The following is a 21,977-nucleotide window of genomic DNA, read 5'->3' as shown; positions in this document are numbered from 1 at the left end:
AACATGTAAAACATTGTTCAATTTGAAAGAAGCATGATCAGTATTTAAGGATGTGCTGCCAGTATGGTGAATACCATGTAGAATCTTAGCTTGTAAGGAACTCAGAGAAGTAGAAAAATATCTTCTTATTTCATTTTCTTACAATAATGCATTTACAACAATATATATATATATATAGATACCAATACAAGAGTAAAAATAACCCTAACATTTACAACTAATTACACACTGCCCTTGTTTAACTGACTCCAGCTATACAACTACTACTGTTAGACTCTTTAATTATAATCGGTAGGTTTAATCTGTAACTGCTGTGTATCATATACATATATATAGGGCCTAGGTCTTCAAAAATTATATGTTTTTATATAGTCTCCTTATTCACTAATGCAGAACGGATTTTGAAGCTTCTGAGCTGGAAGTTCTCTAAATTCCATTCTCGTGAGTTTCCTCTGGGTCATGTTTTTTTGTAATATGTTTGGATAAGGAAATTTAAGAATACTAATAAATTTTAAAATAATGAAAATTAAAATGACGAGATTTTATTTTCTAGAATTTGTGAATTTTCTTATTTGGTTAACCTAAAAAAGAACAATGGAATTGAATACAGAATTTGTTATTTTTAAACTCTCAATCATAGAAATTGAAAAATGATATCTATCCACATGGAATTTAAACTTGGGAATTGGAGGTCCCAAATTCCAAGTTTTTTTTTTCCACGCGGAAATTCCAAATTTCTATGTTTATGAATCCAAATAAGGAAATTGGTGCATGTCAATTTATATATTTAGACTTTTACCCAAATTTCAAGTTTATTTTCCTTATCCAAACATAATGTTAGCGACAGTATTTCAAGTCAATCAAATATCATTATGTGTATTAATTTTTTACATGTGTTTGGGCCAGAAATATTGGATTTGGCCCCAAGGTGGATAATTCTCGGCCCAATGGTAATCCTTATAGGTCATATGATATCCAGATATCTAGCTCATAATGAAATTTGGCCGAGTCCTAATAAAAGTAGTTTCTTAAAAGGATTAGGTTGAGAATTGATCTAACCGAGTCCTGATTGAAGTAAAATTGTTATGGATCAAAATAGGTTTTGATAAGATTCAAATTATTCGAAGAATCAAAACTCGTTATTGATAAGATAAGAAATGAATCTAATACATAAGTGGACTAGGTTCATACTCCTAGTTCTAGTCAAAGTTGTCGAAGACTACGGATTGGTTTTTGCCAGATAAATGAATAATATCTAAATACAGGATTACACCGAGGGAGTAGTTTAGTTCTAGTGGGACTCTACTTCGAGATTCTTGGTCATCACGACACTCGCTCCTATAAATAGAAGTGAGTCTGCAACGTGAAAATGACCTCAAACTCAACATACGAATGCCTTGTGCAAAATCTCACTCTACACGAATCTTCTCACATTGTGAGAAATCATCAACTCTCCTAACTAAGTCATCACATCTTTACTGTAGAGTAATAACACAGTGTTGGACAATCGGTGGCATCTACAATTTGGATTAACATCACTGTTCGAGTTCGACTAGTTACTTATCCAAGTTTCTACTAGCAAGGAATATTTGGTTTTCTTGCTAAAAGAGGTCATCTCACTAGCTTCTAGGCGAAGTGAGGTGTTACCAGGTTACTCAGTGTTCGACACATTGAAAGCAGAACCTTTCTATGATTAGTTATTCCCAAGTGCATTCAAAGTTTGGCATTTTGATGATCGACAACATTTACCATCAAGACACTCATTTCTTTAGAGTATCTGTGTCTTACAGTTTGAAATCGATTCGGTGCACCTATATTCTCATGAATATAGTTGAGGCAATCAAACTTGGTGCAGTCCTGAACTTTGAAGTGATTTAAGTAACATAGCCTTCAAGTTTTAGAACCCAATGCCAAGACGTGTTCCTTTCTCAGCTAAGGTCGCTCGAGTACAGAAGTCAGCAGCGCATTCGGCACCACCACCAAATCTATTCTACATACTCGCCGACCGAGCTTAGTTGCGAGTTGGCACGCCCCCAATCACTAGAAGAACGTAGTTAACTTATTAATTACTCAGTTTGCACACAACGTAGGCATGATAGTTTTTAATGTTAACAACGTGACAATGCATAATTAGCTTGTGATATCACGACACTGACATCGCAACTGTAATGAGGTTCTTCCCTACAAATTGGATATCTGCTAGCTAGTAGTCTAGTGAAAGATTAGTGTTAAGGTGTCCTAGATTAATTAAAGTATCAACCGTTCGATATTTTAGCTTCACTAAAAATATGTCAAACCTGATACATCTTGAAGTCTCCCAACTTTCATTAGGAGGAAGGTCAGTCACCAAACCTCTATATTGATATGTGCCCAAACCAATCCCATATCGACTAAAAGAATTCGGCCCATGAATTAGTTGGTATGGTTTCAAAATTTAATTTTGAGTATTACTATATTTACCACGTTTTATTTCACGATAGAGATATGATCTATCAATACAAGTACATATGAGATAAGACGTTTTTCTAATGTGGTATACAACATGTGATATATAAAACGTTTTTGTTATTCTTTTGAGGCGTATGTGACACACGAAGATCTTGATTGGTGTTCGTTGTAACTAATCCAGATTGAAGACGTAGGCTTCAACAGCAACAGACGGTCAGAAGTCACGCAATCCATGCAACAATTGGCAATATGCATATCCCAAAAGACAAGGCCAAAGCCAAAACTGTCGAATGCAGCAAATATTGATCGATCGTGAGGACTCCAGAAGAACGCCACTTTGACTCGTGCATGCGCACTTACACACCACTTTTCCCTTTCTGGTTGGTTATACTAAACTAAAACTTATCCCTTCTTTCATTCATCAAAGCTTTATATTAATCCTAATATTCCTTTAATACGTTTACAAATGTAATGAATCTTTCAATAAACTAAAGTTATTACTTTTCATATTAATTAGGAGTAATGCTACACTTACTATATTTTTTATATTACATTTGTACCACCTCTTCAATATATGAATGATTCACTAACACATATAAATTTCATCTCTGTTAAAGAAATGGTACAAATATGATATGAAAAACATAATAAGAGTAACATTTTTTATTAATAAAGTATAATACATAGTTTTGTTGCTCGGGGGACTGAGTGGTAGCCTGGTAGGTCCATTTCACAAAATGCAGACATTAAGTGAACAACTTCCAGCGGCAGAGCTTCTTCCATGGGTGATAAACTTTTCGGGTCACAAAATCAAAATCCTAGAATCTTCATCCCCGCACACACTTCCTCCCACCATCTATATATCTCTCTCTCTGAGTTTTTTTTTCTTTTTCCAGCCACAAAAGAAACCTTAATTTGACCACCAAGAATCTTTACGCAGAACAAACCATATAAAGGCATCCGTACTCCATCTATTCATTTGGATTTGAATTGTATACCGAAACCCTAGAATTTTGTGGCTATATATAGCAAAGTCCTTTTAGAGAAGCTTGAAAGAGAATTCAAATTTTCCAACAACGGTGCAAAATCCGAGTCATAATGGTTTAAGTTTATAAGTTAATCTACCATTACATTAATTTGAAGGCATTTATTTTGAGGACCTCACAGGTTCTCAAAATGCAGACATTAAGTGAACAACAAATTTACATTATTTTATACATGTCAATTTAATTTAGAATTCAAGCCATTATATATTTGACTCCCTCCTTAATCATGATAGATTAGCATATTTAGGTCTTAGTCTCATCATTTTTCTTTCTATAAAATGTATATTTTTTTATTATTGGAATAAATTTCTTGTTTAGCCGTTTAGATTGTTAACAGTTTTTGTTTTTGTTCACAACATTAGTTACAATTTACCCTTTTAAAAAGACTAGTTGACCTAGGAAACGAATACGATTGTAGCGAATACATCTCCTTCCTTTTTGTTGTTGTTGGAAACTTGGAAAATAGGAGGAAGAAGACACCAAGATAGAAGAGAACTGACGGAGGTTTTTAGAGAGAGAACCGGATAGAGAGAAAGTAAAGGAAACTGATCAAGCAGAGATAATATAACATGAAGAACAACACTCCGACTTTCAAATACTTGCTCCTCTCTCTCCTCCTCACTCTTCCTATTCTCCTTCTCGTCCTCCGTCTCCAACCCAACAACCTCTACTGGACCACCGCCGCCGGCACACACGATATCACCCTCCCGGCTACACAAGCCGAATCCCAACAGGAAACAGAAACCAACAACACATCCACCAAAGACATCCGAATCCGACCAGGCTACACCTCCTACGAAGCCTACCTCGAGCGGCAGGTCAACAAAACCAACAACCCTAGGCTCCGCCAGTTATGGACCACCCGCGACTGGGACCGCAAAATCCAAGTCTTCTCTCAAGTCTTTCAACAAATGAAGCTCCAGAACCTCCTCACCGACGACTCCAAGGCCCTATGCATAGGGGCCAGAGTCGGCCAGGAGGTTGAGGCCTTAAAGCGAGTCGGGGTGTCCGACTCGATTGGCATCGACCTTGTACCCTTCCCTCCGCTCGTGGTCAAGGGAGACTTCCACAACCAGCCGTTCGGCAAAGACACCTTCGACTTCGAATTCTCGAACGTATTCGACCACGCGCTGTACCCGCGGAAGTTCGTTGCGGAGATCGAACGGACGTTGAGGCCCGGCGGGGTCTGCGTTTTACACGTGGCGATCGCGCGGCGGACAGATAAGTACTCAGCAAATGATCTGTATAGTGTGAAGCCGTTGGTGGCTATGTTTCGGAGAAGCGAGTTGGTTCATGTCAAGGAGGTTGACGGTTTTGGGGCCAACACGGAGGTGGTTTTTCGGAAACGGCAAAACGGTAGCTCATCCAACGGCCCTGATTGATTGATTGAACCCAATTGTCACTCTCTGCAAATACGTGCAACATATTTTCTTGTTTAATGGGAAAAAATTATTCAAATCATGTCATTATTTGTGGATATGCATGCTTGCTTGAGTAATGATTTCCATCTAATCTCTATTTAGACAAACATAATCTTTCTTCACATTCTCAGTTTATCATTTTATCTAGTTTTATGCGATAAATTGAGAATGTGAATATAAATAGTTTCATTTTATCTTTTTTCCGACGGTTTTTGTTTAGTTATATATACTTTTTGGGAGATATGATTGTTTCTTCTTCTCTCCACACCTTATTTATTTTGTTGAAAAATTAGTTATTTATTTTATTATTTTGTTGGAAAATTGGTTATTTATTTTATCTATTTGAATTAGGGTTTCTATAAATATAGCTTGTAGTACGGAATGTATCCTCATGAGTTATGTAACCATCTAATCGATTTGTAGTCTTTTTTTTTGTTTCACTTAATAAAGTTTATATTTCATTTGTCTCGTCGATTTGTAGTCTTCTCTTTTGTTTTAATTAATTGAGTGGTATGTAAGAATTAAAAAGGAGTGTATGGATATCACTACTCAAGAACAAAAAAAAAAAAGGAAAAGAAAAAGAAAAAGAAAAAGAAAAAGAAAAAAAGAAAAAAAATAAAGGAAAAGAATAAAAGAATAAAAAAGGAAAAGGAAAAAGAAAAGAAATTGAACTGATGGTTGTTTTGGGCCTGTATGTTGTTGGGCAACTTGCTGGTTTTGTGGCCCACATTTGGTGATTTGTAAATGGTTATTGCTGTCGGCCTTGTATTGGAAAATTTGACCACTACAACGGTTGTTCGAGTGCTTAAATTGGTGACCACTTGTGTAAATGGGAAAGAATTGGATCGTTTGTTTGTTTGTTGTTGCAGTTAAGATATAGGAATCTTGTTCGTTTATTGACAGGTCTTATCTCTTGTCTGCTAAATCTACTGTCCGCCGGAATTTGTTGGTTGATTAGTTGCTCGCTTGGATTGCTCACTCGGTTGTTTGGTTGCTTGCTTGTTTACTTGATTTGCTCTCTTTTCTTGGTCGCCTAACGGAACTCGCCTTGTCCATTTAACAGTGCTTGTCTTGTCGTGTCCGCCTAATAGAGCTTGCATCCACTTCAACTTGTTGGCAAACTCATGTTTGGCTCGTTTTGGGAAATTCTTTTAAATAACTGAAAGCGCTTTTAGAGAAAATATTTTTGAAACCAATCCTTAAAAATGCAAGTTAATCTTGAAAAAGCATTTGAAGTGCTTCCTGTAATAAGCACATAACTAATGCTTCTTGAAGGGAGCACTCCAAGTGCTATTGGAACCAAAAAATATTTTCTCTAAAAGCAATTTATGTCATAAGAAAAACACTTAATAAACGAGCCCCGTGTAGGGCCATGAGTTTGACGGGATTGTTGAAAAATTAGCTATTTATTTTATTATTTGGTTTTGGGCCTAGCCTTTTTAAATTAGGGTTTCTATAAATATAGCTTGTAGTGTCGCATGAGAATCAAATTAGTCAAAATATGGTCTTACAGGGTACATAGCTGTCTCATTAATTTGCAGTATTTTCTTTTGTTTTAATTAATTAAGTTTATATTTCATTTCTTCATCATGTCCTCTGATAATCAACTTATTTTTATCTCTTTATTCTTCTTTCATTTATATATACGGTGGAAAAGGCAAAAATAAACATGGTAAGTCACTCCCATTGTTTGGCTAGTATTACTTCAATATACGTGATAATAAGTTGTAGATTGTAGCATGTACATTGTTAAATAGGTCGAATATTGCCATCTTAAACATCAAATTTGTTGTCCAATATGGGTATGTGAATGATGAGATAGATTGATCACGTTATGCTTGGAGTATTTGGATTTTTAAGCCTAGTAAGCATAAAACATCAAGGTTGATTTGGACCCTTCTGATTCATGATAAAACTGCTGCACACATACAGCTGAAAGGGTTCCAAAAGAGGAGAGACAAAATGCGTAAAAGTCGAAAACAAAATAATCTCAAGGACTTGGAGAGAATTTGAAAACATCGACGACAGTTCAATGACTATGATATAGGCTGACTGTCGGGAACGAATTCAACGGGCTCGCTGTCCTCCTCCAGTTGTGCCTGAGACGCCGTAAGTTTCGCCTTCTTGAACGTGCTTGAACTTTTAGCCAACTCATCCCAATTCAAGTCCTTCATGCCGGAAGTGCTGCTCCACAATGAAACAATAAACGAAAGGCTCAGATATCGACGAGGACGAACATTTCAGTATAAAAATAACAGTGCTCCGTGGTTCTTAGCAAACATCAATCCCCGTTACATTTCCCTTTTAGTTACTCAAAAAGAAAAAACAAATCTTCTTATGGCAACAGAACAAGAGAATTAAGTGAAAGGTACAAAGTTGTTGCTAACAAACTTACCATGATTTTATGACGCTTCCCCCACCAGCCTTTCCTGTGGAAAATGCAAAGTATCAGACAACGAAATCATGAAAACTGCGGTGGGTGTAAACATCCAAGACATGAATTCTTCTTCAACTTACCGCTTCTTGGCGTGCTCATACCTGCATTGCTTTCCCCATCTGAGTAGCCAGATGACGAATAATCTGATGGGGTTTGGGTGCTGGCTTTTGAAAGTTCTTTATCTTCATCTTCAGAACTCCCACTACTGTCGTTATCCTTGAAAATTTTCCTTGGTGTAGTTGAGCTCTTCCTCTTTTCTGGGCTGTTTACAACTTCCCCATAATCAATACCATAAGGTTTCCCACTGGCCACACGATTTCGGTTGACACCTGATTGACGCTTGTTATCCATTTTATTTTGGTGAGGTTTACTGCTTGATTTTTCCAATTTAGAATTCAATACGGCTGAAGAATCATTCTTTTTCCCTGTATGAATATCGGTCCCAGAAACTTTGGCACCACTGTGCTTTCCAGCTGCTTGAGAAATGGAATTCATCTTATCAGACTTATCAGGTGTTGGGGCTTTGGTCCCAGTTTTAGGAACTTTCTTCGAAACCTTCTTTTGAGGGTGAGGCATAAGGTCATCACCCTTGGATGATGATCCTTGCGGTTGTATGGAGCTAGTGTTGCCAGCTTCAGACCTTCCATCAATCCCTTGGTTCTCATTAGACTTGAGTGAACCTTGCAGATCAGGCGAAGGAACACTTTGCACATCAAGCTTTTTTCGCTTCTTTTTTGTCTTATCATCTGTTCTGTTTGTTCTAGTCACCTCAGTGTGCACTTCTCCAGAGACAGAAACTTCATGCTGGCCTAGGCTAGGCATCTGATGCTTGTCAAAGTTGACCTTATTGCCTTCACAGGAAACTTCCGTGTTCTTATCAGCCTCATTAGAGCATCCATTTTCAGGAGGGTTACCAGTTACGCTAGCTTCAAGAGGCCTCCCATCGGAAATATGTTCTAGTGCATGAGAATGAACTTTAGTAGGCTCAATACGCTTGGATTTGGACCGAGCAGGGACCGAATCAGTTTCCATGCCATAACCCTTATCAGATTCCAGAGCTTTCTCATTTGATTGTTCAATGGGAGTTTTTTTTTCCGACTTATCAGTTGTCGGTGCTGGAACCTGGTGACCAACATTTTGTGCTTCAGCTTGCAAATTTGGGATGTCTTTTGTCATGGCACTCCTTTTCCTCTTAGATTTCTTTTTGACATTCTGCTCCATACTTTCTTCATTTTCTTGAGGTTTGCCATTTTGCTCCAGGGTCCCCACCTCACTGTGACCAAGTTTATCAGTTTTCATAACGATATGAGAACTCTCTGTTTCTTTTTCTGACACATCTGTCCCATTTTTCTTAGAAATATTACTTTCCTCTTCCTTAGCTTTATCACTAGCATGTTCACCATGTACAGCCTCATGAGGTTCATCCAACGAAAGGCCGCCATTCTCAGACCCTTTAATGTGTTCTGCACCTGATTCAACTGAAGTTTCTCCAATAGAACCCTTGGTTTTTCTGGTTTTCTTTTTCTTCTTAATGGTGTTATTAGGGGTGTTAATTCCATTCACATCCAACAATTCAGATGTCACAATTACTTTTGTATCATTCTTATCTGTCTTAACCTGACCAGGCAACTGTTTCTTTTCAGATTTCACCAATTCAGAATCCTTTCTCTGTATTGATTCTCTCCCCTCTCCAACTCTTTGAGCAGAATCAGTTACACCTTCAATGGGAACTTTGAAGACAGGGGGAGGATGGCCGTCCCATTTTTCTTCAGCTGTAACACTTTTGCTTTCCACATTACCAGCATCGGCAGTATTATTACCATCTATAAAAGAAAAAGCAGTAATCTTAGACAAAAGGCCCGTTTTTCCATCCAAACTTCAGTTAGAAAGGAATAAAAAAATCTATATCTGATCACTTATAGAGCAAACAAAACTTACCTAGTGAAGAGGATACTCCAGAATTTTCCCACAAGTCTTGGACAGGAGCACAGTGATTTCCCTTCTGAGAGATTCCATTAAGTTCACGTGTACCTTGTTCATTATTAGAAGCAACATAGTCTTCTCCACCTGAATTTTTATCATTACTTCCTGAAGCAGCAGCAGCACCAGATGTCTCTTCTATAACATCTCTTCCAGAAGGAGCTGCAGCAACTACTTGATCAAGAGAATTTGGTGAAATCTTTCTATTTTTCTTCTTCTTTCTGGAACTGTTGGTCAACAAATCTGAAGATTCGGCAGTTAAACCACCTAAGATAGAACTTGCATTTTTCTGTTTGTCCCTCAAAGAGAATTCAGATGCAATCTCTGGCTTGGAGGTCACTTTATCATTTTCTTTCAGTGAATCCTCAAGACGAGATATGCTTGCAAGCTTCCGCTTTTTCTTTGCAGCAGGCTGAGATAGTGAAGCATCATCCACTTCTGTATCAGAGACCGCAAGACTGCCATGCTTAGATGTATTCTCCCTGCTCTCAATGTGTTTTCCAAGAACTTCAGTGTGCTTGTATGCAACAGTAGTCCTACGAATTCCAGAATCTGACCTGTTATCCATACTAGAAGACGAACTCCTGCAAGGTTCTTCTGTAGTGTTTCTGTTTCCAGCCACCATATCCTGTGAAACATCTTTACTGGTAGTAGTCTTCTTTCCAATAGTCACATCACATATAACATCTCTACTCTGATTGCCTGATGAATTTTCAGGACGTATAATACCTGTCTGCGACTGTTCTTTACCAAAGCCAAGAACTGAAACGCTGTCTTCTTTTAACTGCACTATTTTTTCATTTCTCTGCTTAGTCTTGCGTAGTCTTTTCTTTTCAGCAGGAAAAGCTTTTTCCGAAGAGGCGTTGCATTGGACATCACTTTTTTTCCTTGAGCCATCTTCCTTGCATTCTTGTGTTTTGGGAACTATGTATCCCTTGCTATGTAAGCTGTGGTCCTCCTGTATTTCAGGTTCTAGACGATTGGTTGTGTCATGAAATGAAATTGTGCAATGATCATTATCGGAACTCTTGAACCTTATATCCAATTGTTTTGAAGTTTCTCCAGCAGAATCAACTGAACCATTCTGGTCGACAATAGTAACTTTCTCCTCTGCACGTTTGCTCCCCTCAAGTAGCAATGGCTTTGAATCATTAAAATTGGACAATCTTTTCCCCGCAACACCTTTAGCATCGGCAGAAACAAACCAGTTCATCTTGACCCTGAAAGCATTTCTAACAACCATGGAATCTGATAGGTGATAAAAGAATCCCTTGCGTTTTACCTACCAGGCATACAAGTAATCCTCAATACCAAACGCAACATTTCAGAGAAAGTAAATTAACAGTTCACTAAGAAAAAAAACAAACCTTTAGAGCTTCAACCTCGATTCTCCCCACGTTATTAAAGCACAATAGATGTTCATGTTCTATTTTCCCTGCAGAGCGAAGGCATTCACACAATCATTCACAGTACATAAAAATCGCACATTCGAGTAATCATGGTAAAAAAAAAAAAAGCGGAAGATGATAACTAATGGAACAACGTAGATGTTAAGTGAATCACATCAACGACCATAAACACCAAACTCCTTCAATCATACGAAAAGTCGTGGTATAAAAGTATCTTCCTATAGATTTCTAAGATCACTTTTTTCTTTTATACAAGCAATATTACGCGATGGGGGGTTCGCACTCATCACCTTATTTGCAAGATAAAGTCTCTAAACCACTCGAGCTACAATCCACCTTGCGATTTCTAAGACTCTTAAAACCCGAAAACAAAGCATTCATTTGGGTATTTGGAGCTGAACAAAATGTAAATGCATAAACATTAACACCTAATGTTTCCAATTTGGTAATAATTATTCAAAGCAGCATTCTTTACCCAGAAAAAGAACAAAAGCGATTAAATTTTTTGAATGGGAGCTAAAAAACAGTATCAGACTAAACTCTGAAAGAGAAGGGATGGGATAATATTACTTTTGAGTGCGGAAACGGTGGCGTTGGGGTCGACGGGGATGGCGAGGTGGGTGCCGAGGCTGGTGTCGACGAACACCGTGGCCTCCGCCGCATCGGAGACCAAACTCGAGTTCTGCTTCCCCATTGGTTTCGACCCAGTAACTTCCTATGAGTTAAAATTTGAAAACGCAGGAAACCCACATACCAGCTCGTCTACAGAGAGGTATTTCAATGGCGGCAACAGAAGGTCTGTACTCCGTACAAGTTCTGGGGTAAATAAGCTGCGCACCGCGCTCAAGGCGTATGCAAAGGGCGGGTATACGTGACGGGCCTGAAACAGTGGGCTTCAAGCCCAAAATGGAGAAAAGGATAGGCCAGATTCTTTAGTAACACTTACCTTCAACTGTGAACTTAACTTACTTCCTTTTCTATTTTTTTCTCAATGACAAAATAAAATGGAGAATAACAAAGAGATTAGTAATTTTATTTTTCTTTTCCTTTGGGCTTATGCCTCGTCGTCAACCAGAAAAAATAAAAAATTTCCCCTCATAGAGGATATGTGTCTAATAAATAATACTAAAATCACGAGCAACGTAGAACATGTTCATCGTCACTTGGCGTTCCAGTCCAGTAACAGTGACATATGAAGACGTACATGACATTATACTATTAGACCGGAACTTCACTGTAAGAGTAAATCTGTCCCATATAAGTCTCACCAACGAGGAGAGGATCCTCTCCGGATCCAATCCCTCTAGATCCTCCTTTTTTTCTCAGCATTTTTTCTTCTGCTTCCTCGTCTCCTTCAGCTCTTCTTGTTCAATAATCCTTTATTTTTCAATTATGAGTCTTCTTCTTCACTTTTATTGTTTGTTTTCAAGAAACTTCAGAACCATGAGTCGTCGACGACTATTACGACATTGCCGAAAACTAGCTCCGGAAAGACGCCGACTCCGAGAAAGCACGAAGCCGACTCGGCTTTAAAGAAGAAGGATCCGGTAGAATTGGGTCCAAAGAGGATCCTCTTCCTCCCCACCAACGCACAAGTTTTGATAACTTTTCAACTTGGCAAGCCTATAGTTGATAAAACGCGGGACGGGCAGTGCTTCAATTAATTTGTTCTCGTCAGTCGGATTGAATTAAAAATGGATCCTCAATGTGACTATATCACTAGAGAGCAGTTGAAGGCATTAACAAGAATAAATAGGGCCAAGTGAAACAATAGCTTCTTTCTTTTGTAAACATCTCCAGACAACAAGGACCATGGAATTTCAAAACATACAACAGAAATAAAATCTAAGCATTCCATCATTTATTCCTGCTTCCGGGAAGAATCTTTCAGTTGTCCCCTCCTTCGAATCCCCAGGCAGAATCTCAGACGCCATGCGTCAACAACAGACTCCGGCAATGAGCATGCCAAACCCCAGAGTAGAGTGTGCGGCCAGTAAGGAGTGCAACGAGGCTCGTAGCCTATCCAGCGCAAAGCTGCCCGGGCATAGCCGTCAGTTGACGGTACAAAGAAGGAAGACCTCCTAATAGATGCCATCTTTGTTGCCACGTACAATGGAACCTGCAAAGAGAAACTTCTTAGTTTTTATAACCTAAACAACTCAAAGCAAAGTGAATACTAACAATCATCCGTAGCGGCAAGCATCCAATGCTCAAAAAGATCAGCTGCCAAACTACGGCAATATGCATACACAGAATCAGGACATATGAGTTCTGCTCGGTGTTCAGCTATATCTCGACATTTGGAGGTTAGATATATAATACACTCGAGCGACTGACATCCTCGCTGACTGCCTTTCACAATCGGTCCAATTCTAATTTGTGTTTACATCAGTTTCATTGCCAATCACATCTGAAAGATGGTTTTTACATTTCCTATATATACATAAACCTGAGATACAATCAGATCATACATGACGTTCATTTCCTATATATGCAGCATGGGAAAGATCCTGATATTTTCCAAGTAAATTGTAAAGTCCATGAGGGCATGAAGAAACACTTTGGCAAGGAAGAGCCACTCTGTATTTCACTGCATAAGGATACCCACTTTGTGCAACAACACATGACTGCAACTTTCTATATAATTTGAGAGTTGGCTCAGTTAAGCTTCAATTATTTACAATTTACATAATGTCAAAGTTATGGATCAAATGAATTTTTTTATTTGCCAAACAAATCGCGGATCAATTATCCGAAAATCTGAAAACTTTACTGAGGGAGCTAGTTAGCATTTCCAATTATAGAAAGAAAAAAAATGAGTTTTAACGAAACACTCCTGGTATTGTTCATTTTAACGAAAAATGACATTTTTACTCTAAAAAGTCACTCCTGATACTATTCACTTACAACATATTTTTGTCATTTAGGTTAAAACTCAAAATTTTCAAAATATTTTCATTAGTTTTTCTTAAAAAAAATTGATAAATAAAAAAAGTGCAGAAACAGTACCTGGCACTGCACGTCAATCCCACTTTTCTTGTATTCCACATGGAGGCACCTAGAGAACTGATCGATGTACCTGAAATTAATCACCTGAACAATAAGCACATATGGATCCAAGAAGAGAAACAACAATGTGCGAAACACCGCGAAGGAGTGGGCTCACAGCTCAGTTGGTCAAGAGCATTCACCTCTAAACCGGAACTCCGAGTTTCATTCTCCCTCCTCCAATACGGCATGAATTAATTAAAAAATAAGTAGAATAATAGGTGCAAAATACTCACGCTTTTGTAGCTGCATAAACAGCATACAAAGGATCCGAGGGGATCACAATAGCAGCACCCGACCCAATGTTTACAATAGCACCTTTCTTCCTCTCCACCATGCCGGGCAAAACAGCCTTAGTAACCTTCGTAGTGCCTTCGACATTAACCTTAATCAAGTTCCTCAGCAGCTCCGAATCCACCTCATGAAAGAACCGAGCATACGGGTACGAAATCCCAACGTTGTTAATCAAAAGTCCCACATCCAACCCTTCAATCGTCTCCCGAATGCGCCTGACGCCGTCGTCGAGGTCGCCCGTGAAGTCGACCACGACGGTCTTGATCTGGGTTTTGCCGTACTTGGCCAGGACAGCGTCCGACACGTCCTTGAGCTTGTCCGGATTCCGACCGACCAGGATCAGATTGAGCCCCTTCCGGGCCAGTTGGAAAGCGAAGGCCTTGCCAATGCCGTCGGTGGGTCCGGTGACGAGTGCCCAAGATCCGTACTCTTTGAGATTCTTGGCGGGTCTGAGGAAATTGACGTAGACCCATTGGAGGAGAGAGAGGGAGAGTTTGAGGAGAGAGAAAGAGCCGAGAGTGAAGAGCACAAGAACCCAGAAAGGCTGAGCCTTGAGGTGCTCGAATAAGCAGAATTCCATGTTTGTTTTTTTGCTTTGGATCCGAGTTCTGAAACGACAATGGCGAAACTCTGAGATTTGGGTTTTTGGAAATTAAAGTAGTGGGGAGAGAGGAGGGAGTGGCGTGAGGAAGAAGGACATAGCAGGGAGTGAATGGTGGGATTAAATTTATAGAAGCGTCTGAAACTGATAGAGATGAAAAGTTGGACGAAGTAGATGAGCGGAAAATCACGCCAATTAACTGGACTGGCTTCTCTGCCCTCCCATTCCATACCTTTTTTATACTATCCAATTTGTCCAGTTTCGATTAAGACATGTTAATATTTTATATTCTCATTACTTTTTTTTTTATTATTTCTATAAAAAAAATCAATATAAAATGTTGACGTAGTTTAACCTTGACCGCAGAAATAAGAGGGGATAAAAAGAGTATGAGATGGGAAGGACAGACAATCCAAGTCCCTGTTTATCGGATTCAATAAGTCTCTTAAATGTCTTAATATAAGTAATCGAGGTTTTTTATTTTAAATATTCAATTAGTTGCATTATGATACTTTAATGTGTTACATTATTTTTCCGTCATATGAAAAAAATCTATCGTTTCAGGAAAAGTTAATGTGTTACATTATTTTTCCATTATATGAAAAAATCTATCGTTTCAGGAAAAGACAATTACATTTTACTGTGTTTTGTCCAAGTGAAGGAAATTTCCTTGAGTTTGGTTTACGTTAGGGTTTAATTAGAGAGAGATCAAAATTCCCTATTTGAAGAAATGATTTTGGCAAACAACAACGTGTGTACAATGATTTCGATAATTGGGTGTTTACAACTTTGGCAAACAAAATTTTTAATTTTCAATCATTATTTGAAGTTTATTTATGCAAAAAATCAATAAAGTTAGTGATCATTTTGGTCACATAAAATGAGGTGTAAAAATTACTTTTGAATGTCACGACTTACCATACGAAGAAATATCATCTACACTAAAAAAAAATATCGTTAATTCTTTCATTACATACAAGCGATTGTGGGAAGGAGAAAATCGATCAAGAACTTCAAGTGCACATGTAATTTTATCAACTTAGTCAAAGTTTGGTGGTGGTTTGACGTCAAGCCGAGGCCAACCTTGTTACAGGCGATACTATCTAAGAATTGCTTCATTTGTTGCAGCTATAAGCAGTTGGGGGACAGTTTTAGAGGGTAGACTAAATAAAACTTGGGCATTATTTAATTAACGTGCACGAACATGCAATGACAATTTGGCCAACGAGTTTTTTTTTTTTTTTTTTTTTCCGTACAAATAATATTAGAGGTGCGAGATTAAACACAAGATTTCAAGTATAAAACAAACATTCTGAACTGCTTGAGTTACATGTCCGCTTGTGATTTGGATAACTTGTTGAATCTGTATCTTTTGCTTAATTATATCGACATGGATTTCGTTCATTATATTGGCACTTAAAATGTGTGGCTATCAGAATGGCCCAATCTTTATCCAGCTTAAGAAGTAAAAGGGACTGCTGTAACCATTTTTGGTCTTTCCACATCCGAAAAGGATTATAATAGTATAGTTTCTAAACATGATGTTCAAAAAGCTTTTTGCCCATCAAACTAGGTAATTGCACAAAACAAGCTTACCGTAAATTATGCACCCAAAAAAATAGTAATGCTATCATAAATCTCTAGTTAAAGAGTACCTCAATAAGGCATCAAATGCAACTCACAATGAACTTTTCTTATTAGTTTCTGGAGATCAGGCATGTCATCTGTAACGTAGTTCACATTTGTGTAGAAGCATCAGGATCATGTCATCCGTAACGTAGCTTTCACTTTTGGAGAAAAATTTGTGCATGAGAAGCCATGTATTTTGATCTGACCTGACTTGTGTAAAAAGACAGCCTACCGAAGTTTCCCCTTCAGTTTATGTTGCTATATTGTTTTGTTTCGTGACTCATTCAATTGGCCTCTCTTTCGCATCCCAATGAAATACTTGAACATGATCGCATTCAACAACACATCAGGCACTGAATTTGTTATGAACCACGGCAAAGAATGGCTCAAGTAGGGTATGCACAGATGCTCATAACAAATGCATCTCATGCTTGCTTTGCTATACTTCTCTGGTGATGCAAGGAAGAAGGAAGTTGGCTTCATCCTTGTCATCTTTGCTGCCACCAAACTAGGAATCTGCATTGAATCGTATGCAAGGGGATTATATGGAGGACTTCGTAAATACCACAATCCTAGAAAACAAGTGAAATAAATTCCGTGGATTCGATCTTTTTCAATGAAAATCATCACTGGTAAATCAGCAGCCTAAAGTGATCTTTTTTCCCCCTCAATTTTATCTAAGAGGTCTTTTTATAACCATGTCGTTTTTAGCTTTTAATTTCGTTGTTGTGTTAGAAAAGTGATGTAGGGGAAATGTATAGCAAAAAACACACAAAATGAAAACTATTTGGAGGTTTATATCCACGGCTCAATACTTTAAATTTACACAAATGAAAAAAGCCATTTTCACTGAATTCCAAAAGAATAAACAAGAAAACTTAAAAAAAAAAAAAGAAAAAAAAAGGAAGAATTAATTAGAACCTGACACTGAATGTCAATTCCTTGCCGCTTGTATTCCAAACTAATGCACTTTGAGAACTTAGATATGAACCTGCCAATACATGAACCTGCCAATACCGGATCTATGTGACAAGTTACAAATTTTACATTGGGCATATTTTCGAGAGTGAGTAGTTTTTAAGTGTGACTGTCACTCTGTCCATCACCGTCTAGTATTAGCAATTCACTCACATTAAACCACGTTTGATAATAAGGCTAATCTAATTGTAACCCATCATTAAAATTTAAAATATATATATATATATATATATATATATATATATATATATATATATATATATGAAACAAAGGCTTAATTATTAAACTACTTTAAGCAAGAAAACTCACGCTTTGGAAGCAGCATAAAGAGTGTAAAGAGGGTAAGAAGGGAGTGTCTCAAGAGGAAGCAGAACCAATGTTAACAATTGCTCCTTTCTTCTTCCTCAGCATAACTGGAAGCACTGCCCTAGTGATCCACGTGGCAGCCTCCATGTTCACCTTGACAATGGTCTCCATCAGCTCCAAATCAACCTCATGAAAAAACCTTGCATAAGGGTAAGCCCAGGGCCAGCCTTCAGGGCAACCCAAGTAGGCGCCCGCCTAGGGCTCCCACTTTGGAAGGGTTCACAAATTTTTTTTATATCCTGTAATTAACATATAAATATAAAAGAAAGTAAGAAATATCATAATTTATTTGTTAATGCAATGAAAATGTTGGCTTCATTTTTCTTTGGGGTGTTAAGTTCAAAACATGAAGCTGCCTTTCAGTCATTAGATTTTTCTTAATTTTTCTTGTTTTTCAAATTTACTGCCAATCCATTTGTTCAACTTCCAATCCATATGTTCAAATGCATATAAAGTTATAAAACTCAAGTCTCTTTGCAATCTTTTTTCTTTCAACTTCTCATTCTCTCCATTTCTATTGAATGTTTAAACCAACTATCATATGGTCTTAAAGATTGTACTTTATGGTAATCAAAACTTTGAATTATATATTTTTCTTTTCAATAAATTTTTATTCAACGTATTATTTTAATATTCAATTCGTTAGTGTGATGTTGATTTTAGAAGAAAAAAAACACAAGAGAAACAATTGGCGTTGAATTTATTATACTCGTCAATCAAGTTTTATTGTTAAAACTCTCTTGATCATCAAGTTTTATTATTCTTCATTCTCAATCTTAAAAAATTGACTGCAAACATTTAGTACATTTGTGTCTAAAAACGTGAATCGTGTAATGTTTAAATAATATTTGTATATTTATCTTCTATTGATATTAATTTTTAATGATATTATATGTGAAAATAGAACTTTTTATGTATTTAGTGAATTCTTCTTTATACAAATCAATATACAAAGAACCAGAAATCAGAGAATTTTAGGGCCTACTTCAAAGGATCGCCTAGGGCCTCCAAATTCTCAGAGCCGACCCTAGGTAAGCCACCCAGCATTATTTACCAAAATGCCCACATCAATCCCATCGCATCAGCAATTTCCAGCCCACTAAACTTTGCCAGATCAATGGCAATATCCTTGGTGTGAATTTTCTCACCATATTTTTCGTGCATTTCATTGGCGCGTTGGCTTCGAGCTTCAAAGGGTTTCGGCCAACTAAAACTACGTTAAGACCCTTTGAAGCCATTTCGAAGGCTAGGGTTTTTCCGATCCCGTCAGTGGGGCCAGTGATGAGAGCCCACGGGCCGTACTCCTTGAGATTCTTTGGGGGTCTGAGGAACATGAGCCAGACCCATGTGAGAAAATTGATGAAGGATTTGCAAGGAGAGATGAACCCTAGAGTGCTTTCTGCCACTAGGAAAAATTGTTGGAATTCCATTGCCAGCAATTCCAGTAGAGAATTTGGTAGGGTTTCTGGTTTATAGTAGGAGCAGTCAGCGAGAAGGAAAATTCATAAGAGGAAAAGGGAAAAGGAATAAACATTCGATTTTTCATTCATACTCTCCCAAATGGTGAAAGTTAGTTCTTATACAACCCTAGAGAAGGAGTGCCCACGATTGGATCACATCACAGCTTCCCATACCGTTGGATTGAATGATACCAACTCTTACAAAAGAAAAGACAAAATGCCATAAAGGCTAAACACCTAACTACCATGTAGTCCAAGGTCCTAACAGTTTATCAGTAAGAAGGCTTGACGCGGGCAAGAACAATTCAAGACGACATTTCTAAAATGGTGCAGACTTGTAGCAAACTCTAGTTGCCAGTGCAACTAGCAATGTGTGCCAAATGCCACGAGGGTAATATGATTTTTTTCGAAAGGTTCCTCAGTAAAATATTGGCTTGATTACAGCTAGCTAGGCTTCGATTAAACTCAATTGTTTTCTCACTTTGTCTCATAAAACTTAAAATGTATCACTTAACCCTCCAAAAGTCTATTTCTTGTCGCAACTTACCCCTTCATCAACTCCGTTAACTAATTCATTAAAAACTCTTGCAAAGTGAGAAAACAATTGAGTTGTATGAGGTGTAGCTGTAATTAATTAAGCTTAAACCATTACAATTGGTAATTGCAAGTAAACATAATAGATGCTACTAAAATAGGTGACTATCACGTCAATTGCACTATGATTTAATAATATTTTTCTAATTATTATGAGACATTTTAAATTTGATTATCATGAATGACGAGTTTAATTTGCTAGTCTATTACGAAGATGCATAAATCTTCGCTCTTAATATAAAAAATAAAAGAATAAAAACACATTTTCTTGAATTAATGAATATCACATCATATCACATCACATGTTTTGTTTTATAAAAGCACATCATGTGTTATATATAACTAATATAAATGAACGACAAATTTATGCATAAGTCTAAATTTAGTAACCGATTGGTGCGAACCAAATTAAAAAAAACGTGACAATGTTCCCATAACTCACAATAATTTTCCTATTCATATAAGTCCTTTGTGAATTTGCTTCTTATTATATTATTACTTAATTACTGCAAACCAAATACACATCAAATTAACAAACCTCACAATCTCAACCAAAACAAAGAACGTACACAATGGAGTTTCATCGTATTCGTGTTGTTGGTTGCATCCTTTTCAATTGGCCAATCTTTCGCAACCGAAGGGTGTACCAAAAACACACAGCACTCACAAACGCATCGGGCAATGTACGTACTATGAGCCACTGCACAGAGTGCCCCCAGTAGGGCGAACAATGGTGCTCATAGCCAATCCATCGCATGCTTGCCTTGCCGTACGTCTCTGGTGATGGGAAGAAGAAGGGAGTTGCCTTAACCATTGTCAGCTTTGTTGCCACGAACATAGGAATCTGGCACTGAATGTCAATTCCATGCTGCTTGTATTCCAAACTAATGCTTCTTGACAACATTGAAAGGTACCTATATAACATGACGCATACATTCTTAATCATATAAGCGGTTTAATATACGAGAAAATGTTCATTTCAAAAGATAACCAGTTATACTGAAGACTTTCTCAAATCGAAAGTTCATAAAATTAACTGGGCTTAATTTTCAAGAGGGTCAAGACATATTTGCACAGACATACTAATCGTCTAACCACGAGATATGAAAATATGAAACGAAGTTTGGTAAGAACCGCTATACACCCAAATCCTAATCCCAATTTCACAACTTAAATTAATTTGAAGCAGAATGTTGATTGGAAAAAAAAGAAAGAATTAAGCATGAAATGAACTCACGATTTGGAAGAAGCATAATTAGTGAATAGAGGAAAAGAAGGGACCGCATGAGAGGCAGAGCCAAGATTGACAATTGCTCCTTTCTTCTTCTTGAGCATACCTGGAAGCAATGCCCTAGTGATCCACGTCGCAGCCTCCATGTTCACCTTTATGCTCTCCATCACCTCCAAGTCATCCACCTCATGGAGGAACTTACCAAATCTGTAAGCCACTCCTGCGTTATTTACCAAAATACCGACATCGAGCCCTTTTATCTCTTCCTGTATGGCATCGGCTATTTCCTCCCCACTAAACTTGGACAAGTCCATAACAATGTTCTTAACATCAATTTGTCCACCATATTTTTCACGTAATTCGTTGGAGGTAGCTTCAAGCTTTGAAGTGTTTCGATCAAGCAAGACTAGGTTAAGACCCTTTGAAGCCATTTCGAAGGCAAGGGCTCTACCGATACCATCAGCAGAGCCCGTAATGAGAGCCCAGGAGCCATACTCCTTGAGATTCTTTGGGGGTCTCAAGAACATGACCCATACCCACCTGAGAAAATTGAAGGAGGATTTGCAAAGAGAGATGAATCCTAAAGTGCTTGCTGCCGCTATGAAAAGCTCATGCAGTTCCATTGTAGGTACTGAATCTACTGATCAGTTTCTCTTTTGAAATGAAGGACTTCGTTTTGTAAATCGACTGCAGGACAAGTTTGAGTCGCTGAAAAAAGGGACCGTGCTATTAGGTATGATATTCAGAAGAGAGAAAGGTTGTTGGATGAAAAGAAATTAGTTGGATTGGATGAAAAGAAAGCAGTTGGATATTGCAACGCTAGTGGGTGACAAAACCATACTTCTATGACTGTGGGCGGAAGCATGGTCCACCGTCAATAATATTGACGTTGTTTCAATTTAATCAACTAACATTAGTTGTTGGATATTACCGCAAAAGGTTTTAGTGATACTTGAGCGGAAATTTTTATATATTAATTGTTTATTATTATTTTTTATATGACTAATGTGGGATCCTATTCTTCAACATATTTCC

At 37.7% G+C, this 21,977-nt stretch overlaps 4 protein-coding genes and 1 pseudogene across 6 annotated transcripts; 1 reads left to right on the top strand and 4 right to left on the bottom strand.

Annotated features, from left to right (window-relative positions):
* The first annotated feature begins 3,829 nt into the window (after window positions 1-3,829).
* Window positions 3,830-4,955, top strand: LOC137738332 (uncharacterized). Its single transcript, XM_068477971.2, has one exon. It carries the CDS (start codon window positions 4,064-4,066, stop codon window positions 4,874-4,876), a length of 813 nt encoding a protein of 270 aa, XP_068334072.1. The 5' UTR covers window positions 3,830-4,063; the 3' UTR covers window positions 4,877-4,955.
* Window positions 4,956-6,718: 1,763 nt separating this feature from the next.
* LOC137737229 (uncharacterized) lies at window positions 6,719-11,597 on the bottom strand. 2 transcript variants are annotated; one of them, XM_068476654.2, is made up of 6 exons: window positions 11,312-11,597; window positions 10,700-10,767; window positions 9,291-10,614; window positions 7,433-9,175; window positions 7,311-7,344; window positions 6,719-7,099 (listed from the first exon to the last, which is right to left on the bottom strand). In XM_068476654.2, the coding sequence occupies exons 1-6, from the start codon at window positions 11,433-11,435 to the stop codon at window positions 6,952-6,954; spliced, it is 3,441 nt and encodes a 1,146-aa protein (XP_068332755.2). In that variant the 5' UTR covers window positions 11,436-11,597; the 3' UTR covers window positions 6,719-6,951. The 2 variants fall into 2 exon arrangements, with proteins under 2 accessions (XP_068332755.2, XP_088539222.1); XM_088683096.1 differs by having other exon boundaries at window positions 7,454-9,175.
* Window positions 11,598-12,494: 897 nt separating this feature from the next.
* Window positions 12,495-14,896, bottom strand: LOC137737517 (very-long-chain 3-oxoacyl-CoA reductase 1). The gene is made up of 3 exons (XM_068477028.2): window positions 14,026-14,896; window positions 13,751-13,820; window positions 12,495-12,860 (listed from the first exon to the last, which is right to left on the bottom strand). The coding sequence occupies exons 1-3, from the start codon at window positions 14,661-14,663 to the stop codon at window positions 12,603-12,605; spliced, it is 966 nt and encodes a 321-aa protein (XP_068333129.1). The 5' UTR covers window positions 14,664-14,896; the 3' UTR covers window positions 12,495-12,602.
* A 1,675-nt stretch (window positions 14,897-16,571) lies between these two features.
* Window positions 16,572-19,087, bottom strand: LOC137736598 (very-long-chain 3-oxoacyl-CoA reductase 1-like; annotated as a pseudogene).
* Window positions 19,088-20,119: 1,032 nt separating this feature from the next.
* LOC137735884 (very-long-chain 3-oxoacyl-CoA reductase 1) lies at window positions 20,120-21,747 on the bottom strand. Of its 2 annotated transcripts, none has more exons than XM_068475238.2 (2): window positions 20,949-21,747; window positions 20,120-20,625 (listed from the first exon to the last, which is right to left on the bottom strand). In XM_068475238.2, the coding sequence occupies exons 1-2, from the start codon at window positions 21,563-21,565 to the stop codon at window positions 20,292-20,294; spliced, it is 951 nt and encodes a 316-aa protein (XP_068331339.1). In that variant the 5' UTR covers window positions 21,566-21,747; the 3' UTR covers window positions 20,120-20,291. The 2 variants fall into 2 exon arrangements, with proteins under 2 accessions (XP_068331339.1, XP_088538440.1); XM_088682314.1 differs by having other exon boundaries at window positions 20,487-20,625; window positions 21,049-21,719.
* Window positions 21,748-21,977: the final 230 nt, after the last annotated feature.

Source organism: Pyrus communis, chromosome 13 (assembly GCF_041283825.1).
Source record: "Pyrus communis isolate YQ-2024b chromosome 13, ASM4128382v1, whole genome shotgun sequence".
Taxonomy (NCBI): domain Eukaryota; kingdom Viridiplantae; phylum Streptophyta; class Magnoliopsida; order Rosales; family Rosaceae; genus Pyrus; species Pyrus communis.
The sequence above is the reverse complement of the archived record's forward strand: the minus strand, read 5'-3'. Positions and strand labels throughout refer to the sequence as shown.

Coding starts and splice junctions, on each gene's coding strand:
- LOC137738332 (XM_068477971.2), top strand. CDS start 4,064: ATGAAGAACAACACTCCGACTTTCAAATACTTGCTCCTCTCTCTCCTC.
- LOC137737229 (XM_068476654.2), bottom strand. CDS start 11,435: ATGGGGAAGCAGAACTCGAGTTTGGTCTCCGATGCGGCGGAGGCCACG. Junction 10,768..11,311: donor CACCGTTTCCGCACTCAAAA/GTAATATTATCC, acceptor TTCGCTCTGCAG/GGAAAATAGAACATGAACAT. Junction 7,345..7,432: donor TATGAGCACGCCAAGAAGCG/GTAAGTTGAAGA, acceptor CATTTTCCACAG/GAAAGGCTGGTGGGGGAAGC.
- LOC137737517 (XM_068477028.2), bottom strand. CDS start 14,663: ATGGAATTCTGCTTATTCGAGCACCTCAAGGCTCAGCCTTTCTGGGTT. Junction 13,821..14,025: donor GTTTATGCAGCTACAAAAGC/GTGAGTATTTTG, acceptor GATTAATTTCAG/GTACATCGATCAGTTCTCTA. Junction 12,861..13,750: donor GGATTGACGTGCAGTGCCAG/GTACTGTTTCTG, acceptor TTCTCTTTGCAG/GTTCCATTGTACGTGGCAAC.
- LOC137735884 (XM_068475238.2), bottom strand. CDS start 21,565: ATGGAACTGCATGAGCTTTTCATAGCGGCAGCAAGCACTTTAGGATTC. Junction 20,626..20,948: donor AATTATGCTTCTTCCAAATC/GTGAGTTCATTT, acceptor CATGTTATATAG/GTACCTTTCAATGTTGTCAA.